This window comes from Antedon bifida, chromosome 4 (genome assembly GCF_963402885.1).
Source record: "Antedon bifida chromosome 4, ecAntBifi1.1, whole genome shotgun sequence".
In the NCBI taxonomy this organism is placed as follows: domain Eukaryota; kingdom Metazoa; phylum Echinodermata; class Crinoidea; order Comatulida; family Antedonidae; genus Antedon; species Antedon bifida.
In genome coordinates, this window is record NC_136229.1 from 15,979,699 (window position 1) to 15,997,844 (window position 18,146).

Genomic DNA, 18,146 nt, shown 5'->3' on the forward strand with positions numbered 1-18,146 from the left:
ATAAGAGGCGATTTTCCCGTTGTTAGCTGCAGTGATTGCTTAAATATGACAATACACAAGAAATTAATGTGTTTTAAATACTTGAACTGCTGTGCGCGAAATACACTGTTTATTCCATCGTTTTCGTACAAAATAATAACTGTTGTGACTGCGTTTTATTATAGTTATAAGGTGGTTAGATATCATCATGGAGGAAATATACAGTATATTTCCTCCATGATATCATTGAGTAACCCTATAAGTTTACTAAATATACACGCACATTTGTTGACATAATCACCATCACGACGATGTATTTGCTGTATATATAACATCTGAAATAACCTGAATAAATATAAAGTTAATACAATGGCTCAGAGGAGTGTTTAAATTAAATATTTTTGAATAACATCCTATTCTTTAATATGATGGATACGCCATGGTTAGAACTGTCGCTTCTGGCGAAATGATCCTGGGTTCTAATCCAACAATAGCCTTCCTAATGACGAATACTGGCTAAAATAATCGACTTGGACTGATGGGATTGTGATGAAGATTGATTAAGTATTGTGACTGGTGCCAAAGGCGGCAAACTTCATCTGCTGTACGCGGATAAATATCCCGTATCAGCAGCTATTATCAGTGATGTCAAAGCAAACAGCGACGAGATAAAAACTAAACGAATTGATGTTAATTAAAAGCAGGCAATTAGTGCGTGTTTATTGGGGTGGGGGGAGAAGGGTCAACACCGGGTTTGTTTTCAAATACACATGCCTGGAGTTTTCTTGTTTTTGTTTAATACATGAAAAATGTGTGGACTAAAAAATACTGTATCAAACCATACCCCTGCGGTGCCTGATGTTCCTAAATGCATTTCTTTGGTGACGAGCGGTGGCCTATAGGCCTACCAAGGCTATATGTTTGATAGGCCTACCCCTGTCTGTATACTGAGAGCACCGATAAAAGGTGGAAATGTATGAGTTCGGGACCTTTCATTCACATTGCATCGGGCTTCCGATGGCACTTACATTGTTGGTCCCGACGACATGCACAATTAGAAATGTCATGTGTTGAACGCGTTTTAGAGTTCTCTTTTGGCGCTCGCCGTCACGCATTCATTCGGCTTTTACCTGCAAAGCTATTACATAAAAGGTAATTCGAATTTAATTATTTACATTAAGTTGCTCAGTTCGTGACTGATTAAGAAGTAGACAATTAACCTTTAGCAACACCACGCCGATGTTCGTTAATGTTTAGTTGGTATTTCAAAAACAAAACAATCATGTTATCGTTAGTTATTAAAAAAATGACGATGATTGGAATTAAATACTCTACATTAAGTCTCTTTAGTTTGAGAGAAATGAACACATAGACATTATCTACATAATAAAGTTTGCTAATTACTGTAGTCAAGTACTCAATGTTTACCTAATTCATGGTCTTTAATTTACAAATCGTATTATTTCCGTTATTTGTTTGTATTACGAAGATACTGATGTAATTTGCCAATCGAACTTAAGTAAGGTGATTGAACTTAAGTGCTCAAAATAACTAATAATGAAGACCATCTCACGATATGAACGATGTAATTTAAATACCGTGTATTGGCTATGATAAATCTCATTAATTCACTATGAGAAGGATCCAACAGTTTTTATTGCCATATTCTAACATTTACTTCTTAATAAACCACGCGCCTTGACGCCAGAATCAGATCGAATTCTGTTATAATATACTTAGCGCACGAACTAGGCGATTTTTCGTAACGGCCGGTGAACAGAATAATTCCGTCAAAACGAACCGTAATGTTGACGCGACGACGATTTCAGTTTTAAATGGAATGTGACGTCAGTCAATTTTTAACTTTACGCTTAATTCGGAGCTCACGAAGGCTTCGCGCGTGAATTCGCTTCAGTTGCTCTCCATGGCAACTTGTTCAAGCTTCGCGTGACTTGCTTCGATTTGAAGATGGTCACGTGTCGCTCTTGTTTAAAGGTTCAGTGTGCACGGGCCTTGGCGTTATCGTACTCGTGCGAAAAAGCACCGATGAATGTCACTTGGACACAACGCAACTATAAGCCATCGTAAGTAATCTGACCGAACTGTCGCTTGTGATTGGTAAACCGTACTTGCGTTCAAGTAGGAACCAAAGCTTTGCCAAAAAGTACCGATGATCTACATCTTTTCCCTCTTATGATCGATGGATATGTCTGACGTATGTATATTCCGATGCAAGCCCTTGTGACAAGGGCTAATTACACAACCATTTATCCGATCTGTAGCAAATGTGTGTCTATTGTTGTTATCTGGTCTGAATTAGAACCCCATGAATGCTCTTTTTACGGTGTATCTGAAAATAGAAGTCAAAACACTACCTGGATAGATAGCATAGAAATAATAAAGGAGCAGTTCGGATTTGAACGTGGGTGCTTTCATTTATTTTTCATATTTTGTAACTGACATTTTACTGTTTTTTTCTCTAATAGGAGATTAAGTAAAAATAGTCAATGTGTCCTGTAGTCAAATTGCTAACCGTAGGACGGCCCTGACGCGTTCAAGTCAATATTAGGTACCAACATGTCTATTTACATCAAGAAAGCCAACAAATTATAAATTTAACTACCGTTTGAGATTATCTAATTTTTATATCATAACACAATATAAAATAAAGCAAACAAACGTGTTTGAATTGAATTTCAGAGACGCGATATGAAAGTTAAATACTGAATAGGAGACGTGATATTTTTACCAAAACAATATAAGATTGCGTTATGTGTGATTAAATATCGTAAAGACTAGACTGTTTGCGAAGTATAACACCGTACAGGTTATAGATAAAAAGCATTCTATATGTTCGTATTACCTTTATGTATATCAGTTTATCATTATAAAGTAATACCGGTATAATTTATATTAAAGTAAAGTGTTATTTTATATTTCAAATCAAATTATTTTTTATTTTTCTCTAATTTCCAATACGTGGTGACGTGTTTACACATAGTGGAGAAAAGATACAGTAAACAAACACTACACCAACAAGACGATGTTGATTTAAAGAAAATGAGGAGACATCGTTTTTATGGGTAATATTTATGTATTTGTTCTAGACATAAGAAATGGGTATTTCGTGGGTTAGTAACATTTACACAATAACAAAATAGTATTGTGAAGCTGAGGATGGAAAAAAAGGCAAATAAATAATAAGACTTAAATGTATCAAGAGGGCTCACTTTAATTTAAATGAAGTTAAATAAGACAGACCGTTGTGATTGTGTTACCCTAGCATGGGTGTTCTGTATATAAATACCCATGGTATTAGAAACAGAGTAATGGTCAAAATGTACACCCATCCGATCTCACCGCCTTTCCCATGTAACTCTAGACCTACCTAAAACCACAAAAACAACATTCAAAACCAACCACGCTAACGAAAAGTATTACAATACTGCGCGCTGGTCAATTTAAACAGAGTGAAATATACCCATGATAATTAATAGATTTATTATTCTGAACCGCATTAACATATTTTAACCACAATCCGTTTAGAGATATTTATCGGCTTTTACGTCTTTTTATCATAATAGAAATAAAAACTATCATAGGCCTACTGTGTCCACCCTCAGAATACGTGGGTTGAATTGCTCACACTAAGCTCAGTCGGTTGTTTGTAGGCCTACTCTATTATGTTTGTAACAAAAACAAATTGTGAAACAAACTGTTCAGAAAATAATTTATGCAAAGGGGAAAATGTAAATAAGAACTGAAAAAACGGTCATTTGAATGCACCGCGCGGCTGGTTTGAAAGCCTTGTGGCATTCTGAGACAGTGTATTAGGGGCTCAAGAAGTAATTGTAATAAAATAATAATTTTTAAATAATATTAGGCATATTATTAAAGAATTCAACAACATTTAAATATGATCCTATTTAAAAATATAAATTATATTGTTTTACAGACCTAATTTCTAATCACATTTCATCATCATCATCATGAATCAATAAAAACATTGTCTTTGTATGTAAACATTGTTTGATAAATTAAATGCATAATATATTATATTATGCATTTAATTTAAGACCACCAAGACCGAATTTAATACTTTCAATTTACTTTGTGTAGTGGGCGATAATGTTATTTGACATTCTTGTTTTTTTAAATTCTCTTCTTGTAAATTTCCAGGAACACTGTTCTATAGGACATTATCATCAATGATACACAATGACTGACTTTGATTAATACCACTGACTGCAATTTCTAAGAATTTTCACTTTTAATTGAAAAATCTGTTATCAGTGATTTACAATCATGGACTGGTATTGTTCCTACAAAACATTTATCTGAATTGGCAACAAATGGGGCCTAATGTCAAATCCAAAGACAACAACAAAAAAAAGGCTACACTTAACGTCAAGTTATATTTAGTTCTCAAACGAAAGCAGTTAAACGCAATAACAAACACTGCAATAAGTCAAATAGGGTTTTGTAAATATACAATCGATTCTGAAAATATGTACCTTATACAAATATTTAAAACGGGTTGTTTGTATTTGATCGGATCTTACTCTGAAACGAATTTGAGGTAGATTAATTTTTTAAAACCAATAAATGCATGCTTTTACCTTCATCATAAATGACGACTGCATATATAGACAGTGTCACATTGTGTATAGAGAGTGTCACACTCTGTGTTAATACAGTGTCACAATGCATAAAGCCAGTGTAACACTCAGCGTAGAGACAGTGTTACACTACATAGAGACAGTGTCACATTGCGTACAGTACGTGTCACACTCTGCGTTAATACAGTGTCACAATGCATAAAGCCAGTGTAACACTCAGCGTAGAGACAGTGTTACACTGCATAGAGACAGTGTCACATTGCGTACAGTGTCACACTCTGCGTTAATACAGTGTCACAATGCATAACCTTAGAGACAGTGTTACACTAAATAGAGACACTGTCACACTGCGTAGAGACTGTGTCACACTCTGGGTAGACATAGTGTCACACCCTGCGTTAAGACAGTGTCACAATTCGTAGAGCCAGTGTCACACTCTGCGTAGAGACAGTGTCATACTGCGTATGGACAGTGTCACAGTGTGTGTAGGCGAAATCAGTGTCACATTCTGTGTAGAGCCAGTGTCACACTGTGTATGGACAGTGTCACATTCTGTGTAGGCAAAATCAGTGTCACATTGTGTAGAGGCAATGTCACACTGTTTACAGACATTGTCACTGTGTAAGGATGGTGTTTCTTTAACCGATACTCGTACTGAGCATGTGTAGAAACAGTGTCAATACGGTGTCATGAACTGATAAGCAATCACACACTTTAACTTTTTCAACACAAGAATTTCTATGAAGTTTATAATATTCATTTTGACCTTTCATATCCCAGAGGACAGCAAGGAGAAAAAATCATTAAACGCCATCTAACATGGTTTTGCTTTTAGAAACAACTGCTGTGGGCCTATTAAGCAAGCTATACATTAACACATGTCTTCGTAAAAATTGAAACATGAACACATTCAACCAAAACAGCAAGGAAAACAAATCAATTAATCCATCTCACTACATGGTTTCTGCATTAAAAAAAATGTTTTTAACCATTTAAAATATCAACCAATCAATCAATTAAACTATTACGTTATTAAAGATGAAAATCTCGCCTAAATGTCTCTTTTCCTTCCATTCAAATCATACAATTGAATGAATTCTCAGAAATATTTCATTAGCATTGAAATATATTGTATAAAGAACACAATAAAGAATAACTTTCAATAGTAAAGGAATTCAATTTTTTTTTGGACAGATTTCAGGTTACTTATGCTATGTTTTAAATTCAGATAAACCTACAGTAGCTAGTTATACTATGTTTTAAGTTTCACAAACATGGCTACGTATTTTATGTTTTTCAGATTAACCTAGTTGAGAAAGATAACTCTTGTTATGTTTCAGATGAAACTGGTTAGTTATACTACAGTATGTTCATTTCAGTAAACATTCTGCTATGTTTCAGATAAACCTGGTTAAGTTATGTGCAATGTTACAGATAAACTTGGTTACCAGAGCTATGTTTCAGATAAACCGGTTACTTAATGTGCTATGTTTCAGGTAAACCTGGTTACTTATTTTGCTATGTTTCAGATAAACCTGGTTACTTGTTTTAATTGGTGAATATCAAGTTTGGACAGAAGTCATCATCCATATAAATCAATAATAATAAACTATAAAATAAAAAACAATCTGGCCTTAGTATTATTATTGTACACTGGTGCAAGTGTATCGACACTTCAAAATTAATTGAACCAACATTCAATCTCTTTATGTTTGCTTTAACTCTAACATCTCATTTCATCCCCGCATAACAGTTTCTTGCGTACCATTAATGATTGTGTTCCTGGTAACCCCTGACCTTCCATATAGTACTGCTTACACATGAGTGGCACTTCGGTGTACATTAACGCGCTCTTAAAACAAAAATCATCAAAGAAATAGCGAATATCTTGGCCCATACAATTCTCAAGGAAGCGACGAAGAGGTAAAATGTGGCTGAAAAAAACAACAGGAGGATAATAAAAAATACGTATTATATATATAGAAAAAAAAATGTGATCATAACATCAACATTTTTAGACATGTTAAATATTACTTTTGTCATTTAAAAATCATAACAATTTAGAGTAAAACCATTCCTAATATTCAATTTTATAGACAAATGAATGAGAATGGGAGACTGAAATGGTTTCAAAATATATTTTAATGTAGATATTGTACATATTCAGTGCAAATATATTGTACATATTCAGTGCAAAATATATACTGAATGTATATATATATATATATTTCATTATTTATTTTTTCCACTCATTTATCATTTCAGTAAGTTATTTTTAGTTTTGTCATTTCTACAGATCTTTCCACAAAAAAAAAATCATTACGAAAAAAATCGGTACATACTGTACTATACAGTACATATACAGAACATCTGTCATTTTGGAATTTAAAATTATTTAAAACAGGTATGATTGATTAAAAGCTATATTGACCGTATTTTTATGATTACAAGTAAAAACCATGCACATTTATTTTGATATATTGCTTTAAAATGACTAATGTGAGTGCAGTTTATGTGAAGAACAATTTATTGTATCTAATAAAATCTTGCAAAGTTTCATAAAAAGAAGTACTTGGTTTTATCATGGAGGGCCTCAATGGTTTTATATGCATTATGTAGCGATATATTTTTATAGTGCAGTCTTTTCTATTGAGATTTATACACCCTCTAAAATGGTAAAAGCTAAATATTAGGGAACCTGTAAGAGCGGAGAAGTTGATCCAAGATTGGGTCTTTGCTTGATATATCATTGGGCATGGGGATTTTATAGAAACTCCCTTGGTATTCCCAGGAATGGGAGCACTAACAAAAATATTAATAATTTGTCAAAATAGATGTCAAAAATTTAGCTCTCAAAAGGGAGAGCGCGCGCCTTAAATTCACTGGATTCGTCCCAGTGGAAAAAAGTAGTACACTGCAATATTAAAAATCTCACACAAACTCCACAATTTTCAAAAAAGAAAATTTCCTCTACAAATGTCTAGCTACAAACTAGAACAGTAGTCCTATTGAGATGAAATAAGTGTTATCACTACTGTGTGATACTACTTATTTATTATCAATTTTACTACTAGTTATTTCAAAAAATATTACAGCTTCTATCGTTCATGTACTATAGGGACTAATTCTATTTTTACCCCTGTGGAAATCTATGTAAGTGATTTTATTTTCTTGTCAAAGCTTATCAGAATATGTTTGTGTCTTAAAAATCATGTTTATGCTATAACAGATAAAACTACTATGTAGTTCTATTGGGATTGCCGTTTTATTAGATGATTCTTAAAGAAAAATAAATTAATACATTTTTTTCAAATTTGGTTTGATATGAATTCCAAAAACTTAATGAAAAAAAGCTATAACTTCAATGTCATCTTGATATAGCTATCCATTAAATAAATAGAAAATTCCAGTAGGCCCCTTATGTTAACAATTAATAATAACAATAAACTATAATACATTTCAGATTTTCTCTTCTACAGTAGCAGGTGGCCAAGTATGTCAGTACGTAATAACATTTCAGTAGTTTATCTTGTAATAATATTCATCTTAAGTTTCCAAAATTATACAAAAATAAGAACAGAATTATAAACCATCTTTAGTTTGAAACAGGTAAAATCTTTTGCCATTTTGGTTTTGGATGTTGCAGCCTACTCGGAAAGGACAATGGCCGGAGTGACAAGACTCTCAGTTTTATTAGGACTATACAGTGACTACTACAGCAGAAATGTATCTCTTTGGTGATTAAGTATTACTAACAAGATTATAAATCCTAAAAATAAAAACAAATTAATAACAATTATTCAAAGTTAGTGTACGAACAAACATGACCTAAGGTAAGAAACGTAAATAGTTGATTAAATCGTAATTGTCTGCAGTGTGATATCCTAGAGATAAGCTTTAGAAGTCTGCTAGAATAGGAGACATATTAACATGTTGTAAACTATCAAATCTTTGAATAGAACAAGATAAATTACATAAACGCAAAAAGCCAAAGGGTTCATATTTTGAAAACCTTAGATGTGAATTTTATGTTGAAGATTCTTCAATTCTATTTTAATGACAGTCAATAAACAGCTGGAAAATTACAGGTTATTACCCAAAACCTTTCAATAATGTATAGTTATTCATTCATTTGATAAACGTTTTTTTTCAGATAGCTTTTTATATTTTCCTTTATATCACCCATCTTTATAATTATAAGGAGGGTAACACTTCCACTTCCCAATGTGTAAAAATTAAAATACATACTGTACAACATAATTACAAAATGCAATGAAAACATTAACATACAACCTACATGACTAAAGGTCTTAAGGGTATAACAACATTAAATTAAATATTATAAAATAACATAATTGCATAATATGAAGATTTGCATATAGTATTATATTAGTGAAGTTGAAAGCGCTTATACTGTATTCAAGTGTAACATAGCTATGTATGTATTCCAGGAAGCATAGGCGGTCTGGTAAACGATATATAAAATGTTACTGCAACTTAATAGAAAACATAAATAGAAACATTTCAATTGAGGTTCAAAGCTGCTCCTGTTTAAGTGCAAATGTGCATTCACACACGGATCAATTAGGAACGAGGGGATTCATTTGCATCAAACACATTTGTTTTGATTGCTCACGTTTACACAGAAGTTGTACACACATGTTAGTAAGTGCTACATGCGTGACATGGTTCTGCATCATCCAAGGGGCAAGCAGTATCAGAAATATTTTAAATGCTTTTTTTTTTTGTTTTTTTTTGCAAATTGACAAATCAGGGTTAATGAGGGCTAATGACAACCATTTGACAAGAGACTGTCCTGATGACTTATCTGTTCCAAACACACAAATGCTACAGTATGCGATTTGTTTGGCAGTTGACATGTGACAAATGTTTAAAAACGAGAAAGTGGAAATGTGTAAAGATCTATGTTATATACTGTAACAGAAACTGTTGCTTTCAACTTATTTTCACTTTTATAAGTTGAACTAAACTCCCAGGATAAAAGGTGGCATAACTACAGTATAGATTTGCCGCAGAATAGGCTTATCCAGCAAGTGGTATTATTAATGATATCTAAACGAACATATAGCCTACTAAAACATCCATTGTGTTAACTTTGAAGGAGGAGAAACTGTTTTGATTAACCCTGGTGTCCGGGTTTTGTTGCAGATGGATATGTTGAAATATAAATACATAAAAGAAAGTTTGCTATTAAAATTCTACAAAATATTATTAAACAAAATATGTGATGAGATATTACTTTCATCAACACGACATCCAGCTCAGATTCATTATTTAAACTCAGAATCTTGAAAATAAAATTGATATCAGATATTATGTAAAGAAAAATGATATATTTTTGCTATCCCCTTCTAAAAAGGTAATTGATATCCTTCTGACCTCACAAAATGACATAAATTCTTCGAAAGAATTAGCAAATAAAATAGAAGATAGGTTTATGTTTAAAACTGTTTTTGTTTGATCAAGGCGTGAATAATAGACACATTAGCTTGAAGGTGCAGTAATATAAAGCAATCCTTGCAAAACAAATCTTCTTTAAGAACACCTGCCGGAGACTATTCAATTTTACTTTTATATTATAAATAAAGACAAATTCAATGCCTCGGGTTGTCTAATGATAAACAAGTGTGTATTACGAATGGCAAAAGAACTAAAAGGAATAATTTTGTATTGCTGATGGGCAATGATCGTAACTTAAACATTGACAAGTTTTGTTGTACAGTATTTAAACAGATTTGCTTAACAGATTTTGTACAGTGTCAAGTGATAAATAAATTATAGGCAGCTTAAAAGACTAAATAGACAAAAACATTCACTTTAAAGCACTGCCTTCCTGTTATATTGGGGGTAGTATAAGAGGTTTATGGACAAGATAATTTGTAAGTAATTAGGCCTACTGTAGAGTATGTGAACTGACTTTCAATTTTTGTGTTACGGTATAATATAATATCATTAAATCCATTTAGCAAGTTTAGAGAGCTACCTTTACCTCTAAAACCCAAACTGTGTGTTAATGAAACCCTCTCCCCGGCAAATTCCTCTCCCTCTGCCTTTACCCTCCCTCCCCACTCCCCATCTCTTACACTTACAGGTATACCAAAACTGAAAGAGACATACCTTTGAGGTGCAGAGAAGTCTGTCAGAAAGTCTTCAACCATATGGTGAATTCGATGAGGTATTGGAAGAACTTGCTTTTCCGTTCTTGTAATCATTTCAAATTCTATAAACAAAAAAATAAATAAATAAAATTCAATCAAGTAAAAACAGAATGAAACAAATATAAACAGATTTTTATTCAACAAAGAACATTATAAAATATCTTCAGTTTCATTTTCCCAGGGATGTTTGTGTTTGCAATCTCTTACTGATTAGCGTGCATGCAAATCAAAACCCCAGACTTTCTGATTGAAAGTTTAATCTGGTCTTATTACCAAGAATAATATACGAGATCTGGGCCCACGCACAGAATCAAAAGATTAATTTACAAAATCTCAGCTGAAATAGCATACAACTTGGATTACAGTAATTAATGGTTTAGAATTTATAAAGCTCAACATAATAATTAATGTTTAAAGTTAAAACTAACTAAACTCAACATCAATTTTATAAAAACAATAATCACCACTATGTGGAGTTTATGTTTGGAGAATTGTTTAAGCCATTTATAAAGCGCTAATTGCACAAGACTAAATATTTTACATGAGCTCTTTGTTAACTGTAGCAAGTAACTGTTCTTCCAAGAGTAACTAGCAAAACCTAGATAAAGATACTTAGATGTATTGTCTTAAAAACATGACAAATTAAAATCAAACTTTGTATTGGCCATTTTGTAGTTTTAATAAAAGTTATTCTAAAATGTTTTTAAAAACAAAAATGATCTTTCTGTATTATAAAAGAATTGGCATAGTATATTTGTTTAGTTAAATATTTTCACTATAATATTAATTTATGTTTGTAAAGCTCTGTCTATTACCAAACTATTTTTACAAAAAGGGTTATGTGCCCAAATATGATAGTGATATGCCCAAATATGGTAATGATATGACATCATCGTGTCCATATTTGGGAACATCTCATTTTTTGTCACTAAGTTTGATAGTGTAGACAGAGCTTTAGATATTATTTGAACACAGGTTTCCAAATAAAATATTGTTAAACTGCTAAGTAGAACAGACAATGTGCTAGTCATATCCGCTGTCATAAAGACAAATTAAAGAGAATAAATACATAGTATAATATATACTCATACATAATTCAAAATGATTTAAAAATGTCAAGGGCATCACTAGGAACGAATTTAAATTTTAGACTTGATAAAAATTTTAATAATAATTTAAAATGGATATAAATAATTTGAAAATATTCTTGTTACAGTGTCACTATTATGGAAACAGGATAAGGGTGCCTAACAGAAAAAGAATTCTTTGCAATTGCTATATTATAGATGGCGCTATTCCATTATTTTAAATGTTCAAACAGCTTCTATTTTAATTTGACATTTCCAAGATTGAACATAAATTGTAGGGCCTTTGTATGCATATATGTATGTGTATTAGCCAGTAGGCCTACATCTATTGTATGGATGCATTTTGAACTTTCTGAATACTATACATGAATTAATAAAAGCCAAATACACATTTGGCAAAGGCTTGCTGACCTGTTGGCAATGACTGGTAATAATATAAGACTGGATGCAGAAAGTTAGACTGATGAGCATTGGCCGGGTCTCCTGTTGATCTCTCGGGTTTAAAGACATCTTTTCCTGGACCTAGTATTTAAAAAAAATAAAACACACACCATATTGTGCATGAGAAAACATGTTTGCTGCTAATATTAGTATTATTACTAAAACATAACTATAATGCACAGTTTCTAAAAAAACATTTAGACGTGCACAGTAAAACACCTGACTATCTAAATTAACTAACAATTCTCCAAACTTAAAGATAGTTCTGGAAACAGTTTCCAAAAAATATTGTGTCCTGCTATTTAATGAGTTGCTGTAAAAGCCATGCCAAGACCTTACCAGAATAATCCTTTCCATACTCCATTGAAAGCACAATAAGTTCTGAAGCATTCCTGCCACTAACTTCTGGAAGTTTGTGAAGAAGCTGCAGAGGAAACTCTTCTAGATAATCATAAAGGCCATTCCTGAAAATACGAAATAGCCCACAATATTGAGAGGGAAATTGTGAACAGCGGGCGCAAAAGTACAATCCCAAGTACAATGTCAAAATCAAACTTTTACAGCATTATGATGATAATTATTATAATGGGCCTAGAGTACAACTTGTACAGGTAATGTGACGATGTTCAATTCTTGAATAATCATTACGGCACTCTTTTTTTTTTAAAGTGAAATCCAGAAATATTAATTGATCAACTTCCAAATAATTCAGTGTTAATTTTCCTTAGAAATTAATTCATAGAAAATGAAACTAGACTAATAAAAATATGAGTGTGTAATCTATAGAGATAATTTAATCAAAGCCAGAGTGTGAACTAGGCCATCACGAAGCCGAGCCTGGTATTACGAAAGAGGTGCTTCAAACGGCATAATTGACTTAATGACTGGCTGTTGCAGCAGCCATTAGTAACAGATGTGAAACTTATGTATTGTTATGGAGCTTTCACTTACTCGTGAAGAATGATGACATCTCCAAGTTGGGTAAACATTTGATAGATTCCAGAAGCTTCATTGGCCCGTTTGACAATGTTGTTGATTAGTTCACTGATTGGCTGAGAGGTAGACGGCCAAGGGATGTTGTGGTAGCGGTATTCTAAAAGATGATGCAATGCTCGAGCTGAATGAAAAAAAAAAGAATTATAAAATAGGCAATTATTGAACCTTTATAACGGAGATAAGCTGGGAATACATTAGTTTAACCAGGGAAATTACGGAAATTATTTCTACACTACGTAGGCCAAGGGAAGAGTGACTTCCCTGGTAGGCCTAGTGTTTCAACGTAACAGCTTTACCAGAGTAACGAAAGCCATGTATAAATCCCCCAGCTGATTTCTTAAAATCCAGGCTATGTGACGATGTCCCTACGACAAACATGTCAGCTACATTCTTTACTTCATATGCTGCATTGATAGTAGGGTATTTTCCATTGGCTGTTGGTTCCGGACTGAAAGTTCTATTATAGAAAAAGTTTACATTTACTCAAGAGTCAAATACTCAAAGATTAGTCAAACATCCTAAATTCAATTCAATTTCTTCCTTAAAAGTAGTGAGCGAGTAAACACAATATACATTTTAAATCTATATGTATTTGCAATGAATTTATTTATTGAAACAATTTAATGATTGATTTAAAAAGTAACTTACGAATTAAAAACGTCAAAATCATACAAAAAACCAAGACAACGTATTACGTAATCATATTCTTGTCTCAGAGAATAATTATCATCTATCTGTTCTATCAGTTTGTGAAACACAGTGTGGTTTACAGTCGTGTAGTTTGAGTCAATTTCAACACCCAATTGCTCCTTTCGTACAATCCCAAGTTTCCCACTTTCCTCGTTTTTTATTACTACAACCTCTGCCATGCTTGCTTCCAGAACGCCATCAAGAGATTTTAGTTGATAGGTGTCTAACAATCCATTATTTACAGCTCTAACAAAAAGGATTGAAAAATGTTAGTGAATTCTTCGAAAATCCCATTGGAAAAGCAAAAGAATCTTACTGAGATATTTCAATATTTAATGTTCATTTTAAAGAATACTTATGCAAAGGCGAAGTATAAGTACATAGTTTAAAAAGAGCAATCTCATTATTACAATCGTCAAACTTTATGTATTATTTGTCTGTCAATTATTATTATATTAACTTATCCACTGCGTAGAGGTAGAATGTAGAGGTGTATAAAATAGAGAGAACAGATGATTTTTGTTATATTTCTATATTTTCAATAGTGGGAGAGTTAATAATTATTATTATTTATTTGTTTTCATTATACTATTACATTAATATCAAGTGCAATGCATTGTAAATGAACATCTTTTACTAATGAGGAAATAAAAGTGGGTCGAACCTACATGAGACAAAAAAACTTATCCACTGCTGCTAAAATCAACATTACAAAAGCAAATGGTACTTTAGATAATTTCCAATTTGTGGCCGGGTGAGATCCCTCCATGGTGAGATAAAGTAAAAACAAACCTCAAATCTCCAACATAATGTGTTTCCCATGCAAGTTTAATCCGTGATCTTGCCATCATATGAATCACGTTTGTGGAAGCTATTATATGATCAGCAGTCTCAAATGCAGAATTTCCTCTTCCCAAGATCATCACTGATTTTCCTTCGAAATCATCTGTATCTATCGACATGTCTTCGTATGATTCGGTATGTTCCATGCCAGCGAAGTATGGTTTATTCGGAGTTCCTATACCAGTTCCCATTATCATTACCCTAAAAATGAAAAGATGACAAAAATAGTTCACCAAATGTATTAAAGCTGCATATTTATTTTTAGTTGTAACTGAGTTTCCTGGAGTTGCAAATACCGTGTTATTATCTAGAACTAGTTTAAAACTGATATCATACACGTAACATGGTTCACATGGTAATCGTTCGTAGCGTAAAAATTGCTCTCTGACTTCGTGTGCACCAGCCTGTGCATATAACTTACTGACAAGAGTATGTTTTTCCATTCTGATCGTCCATTAAGAACACATCTAGGCCTTCACTTATTTTCTTCTTTCTAATGTTACTTATTCCTGTATTGTATTGGATATTGAGCTGGAGCTTGGTTGCATAATCATTTAAGTACTTCACAAAAATATCAGCTTGGGGAAAGAAATCTTTGGAATAATACCTGAAATAAAATATACAGTAACAATTTCTTTTTAAATGTTTTTCAATATCTTAATTGAGTATTTGGTGAAAATTGAAATGCGTGGATAGAGATGAAAAATGAGCTTGTTGGAAAAGTCTCCAGCTAAAAGAGCATTGTCGGATTGAAATTGATAGAGAACTATTTAAATAAGACCATCGAGTTGGAAATAGTTAGGCTTACTTTGCCAACTGGGTAACGATCGCTTTGCCTTCCATAAACCGATTTCAACAATACGACAAAGGCTGTTTTATGTTAACTTCTTCTTAAAAATGCGTAAGTATACCCTTAGGTACAAATTAAATGTTTTCAGTTGTTTCTTGTTCTACAGTTGTTCTTAAATACAGTACTGGAGATTCATTGTTTATGCACTATAAGAATTAAGTTATTTACATACAAAGTATATGCAACATTTCCACAAGATCAGATGTTTGTCTCATGGATCGAGGAAAACATACAGTACATTGATTGGTATAAGAACTAGTCATTGCATCTGCTACTGAACATGTAAAAAATACACTTACCTCATCTGAAGAGATTCATCATCGCTAATCAACGAGTTCCAGTCATGACGAAAGTTAAACTCTTTGTTTGTTTGTCCAGTATGTCGTTTATTAATACTAATAAGTTTACGATGTCTTGGATACTTCACATAAAATGATCCGCTGACATTATTCTGTTCAAATATCATATAATCACGATTAGATCTTTCTAAAAAATATCCCATCTGTAGTCCGCTTGGTCCAGCACCCACGATACAATACTGGTGGTTAACATGTTCATCACTGGATAATACACATTTGGCTTGAATTATTACCAAAATAAAAAATACTGCTTGATATAAATTCATCTTGAAGACCTCGTTAGTATTCAACAATATTTTGTAAATTATTTGTAGTTTCTAAACAGACAAAACAACCGATAATTTAGTTGGTTCTTGATAGAAATTGGATAAAGTCTCGAACCAGAGTTTGGCCAACAACTATTTCTTTTTATATGATTTCTCAGCTTCAACCTTTGATCAGATCTTGATGAAAGTATTTGTTATTTTCAATATGGAATCGGTGTCACTGAAAGAATATAATCTACATCTGTTATAATAATTTATTGATCGGTCACTAGTTTATGACCCGGTGTAATTCGGAAACGGAAGTCCATAGTTACACAATCAATTGTATAAATAAGTACAAATAAAAAAGGCAGACACACACACACACAAAAACGCTATATGCCTATATAAAAATACGTCATATCTTAACGAAAATCCACAGGAACTCAACTCAAGGGCTGAATTTTGCAGGTTCTAATTGGAAATTGCACTTACACATTGAAATATGAAACGAAATATTATCTTCAGGACCTATAGCCACAACATGATTGAAGCCGAGGTAGGAAGATTTTGAAAAATAGAGCTGCATATATTATAGGTCTCTGGAAATTGCACTTTTAAAATCTCACGATACTATACTGTTGACAAATAGTCCTGATTCAGTGCACTGCAACAAAACCACAACTCATGTCTGCACTTCAGCAGTGGTTAATTGCGTATTTTTGATTATCACTCCAGGAATTCCCCTAAATAAAGGGTGTAAAAAGTAGGCTACAGTGACAAGGAGTATGCTTAAGAACCTAAGCACGGTCTAGAATGGTGAACCAAAAGATATTCAATTTTTCCTGATTTTTTTTTAATATGCAGTCCTCAAATAAAGAAAAAAAAAACTTTTTCGATTTAAATTGCTCTTCGCCTCCTGAACGGCCATGAGATATGAAATGTGAATGATATGCGGATGTTGTTAAATATAAATGAAATTCAGCCATTTTCCTCCGGTATATTCCCACTGGCCATTTTTTTTTCAAACAACAAAGAAGCTTTTTTGATGAACAGTGCAAGGATTTACAACTCTCTGAACAGTGCATGTTCAGTTTTATTTTGCCTGTTTTTGTCTTTTCTATTTCTATTGTGTTTGTTAGATAGCTATTTATAATGGGAAAAAACAAAGATATCTCTCAATTTGTATAATTTTAAACAACTAGTTCCTGCCATTCTTTCTTTATTGCTATTTTAAAGATTACTGTATAGTTATCAGGTCGTATAAAAAGTAAATTTTCCAAATTTATAAAACTCAAGAATAATATAAGAAATATATTTATTTGAAACAATTGAGTTTTGAATCATTTTTATTTAAAAGACAATATAATGTATAGTGTATAAAGCTGTAAATATAGTAGGCCTATTTATTGAGAAAAATTATGAAGAAACTTCAGGGAGTGGCGTTAGAACATTACTAGGACTCAATCTTTAAAAATAATACTATTAGTCTTCGAGTTGAATAAATATGTCTTTTTATTAATGAAGATCACAATACGCCTGAATGTCTGCATTATTTCATGTAAGAAAATGTGTCTTTAACTATGATTCATTAGTGAATTGCAATATAATTGTTTATACATATTCCAAAAGTAATTTTAGGGTGGTATGATACAAGCAACAATTATCCACTTATACCGTATTTGTTCATTTTTGTTTCATAAATGTTAATAACACTAAAGTACGTTTTAAAAAAGAAAAATGAAAATATACAGTAGTGCATAAAAATATCCTTACAATTTGTAATATATAAATATATATATGTAAAATTTATGAGGAAATTTAGGTAGGCCCTAATGGAGATCACAGAAAAACAGC

General features: G+C 32.4%; 1 protein-coding gene across 1 annotated transcript; it reads right to left on the minus strand.

Annotated features, from left to right (window-relative positions):
• Positions 1-5,992: 5,992 nt before the first annotated feature.
• LOC144839208 (FAD-dependent oxidoreductase domain-containing protein 2-like) lies at positions 5,993-16,310 on the minus strand. The gene is made up of 10 exons (XM_078694523.1): positions 15,985-16,310; positions 15,257-15,442; positions 14,785-15,036; positions 13,951-14,238; positions 13,599-13,759; positions 13,258-13,423; positions 12,646-12,770; positions 12,277-12,387; positions 10,737-10,839; positions 5,993-6,532 (listed from the first exon to the last, which is right to left on the minus strand). The coding sequence occupies exons 1-10, from the start codon at positions 16,308-16,310 to the stop codon at positions 6,322-6,324; spliced, it is 1,929 nt and encodes a 642-aa protein (XP_078550649.1). The 3' UTR covers positions 5,993-6,321.
• Between the last annotated feature and the right edge of the window lie 1,836 nt (positions 16,311-18,146).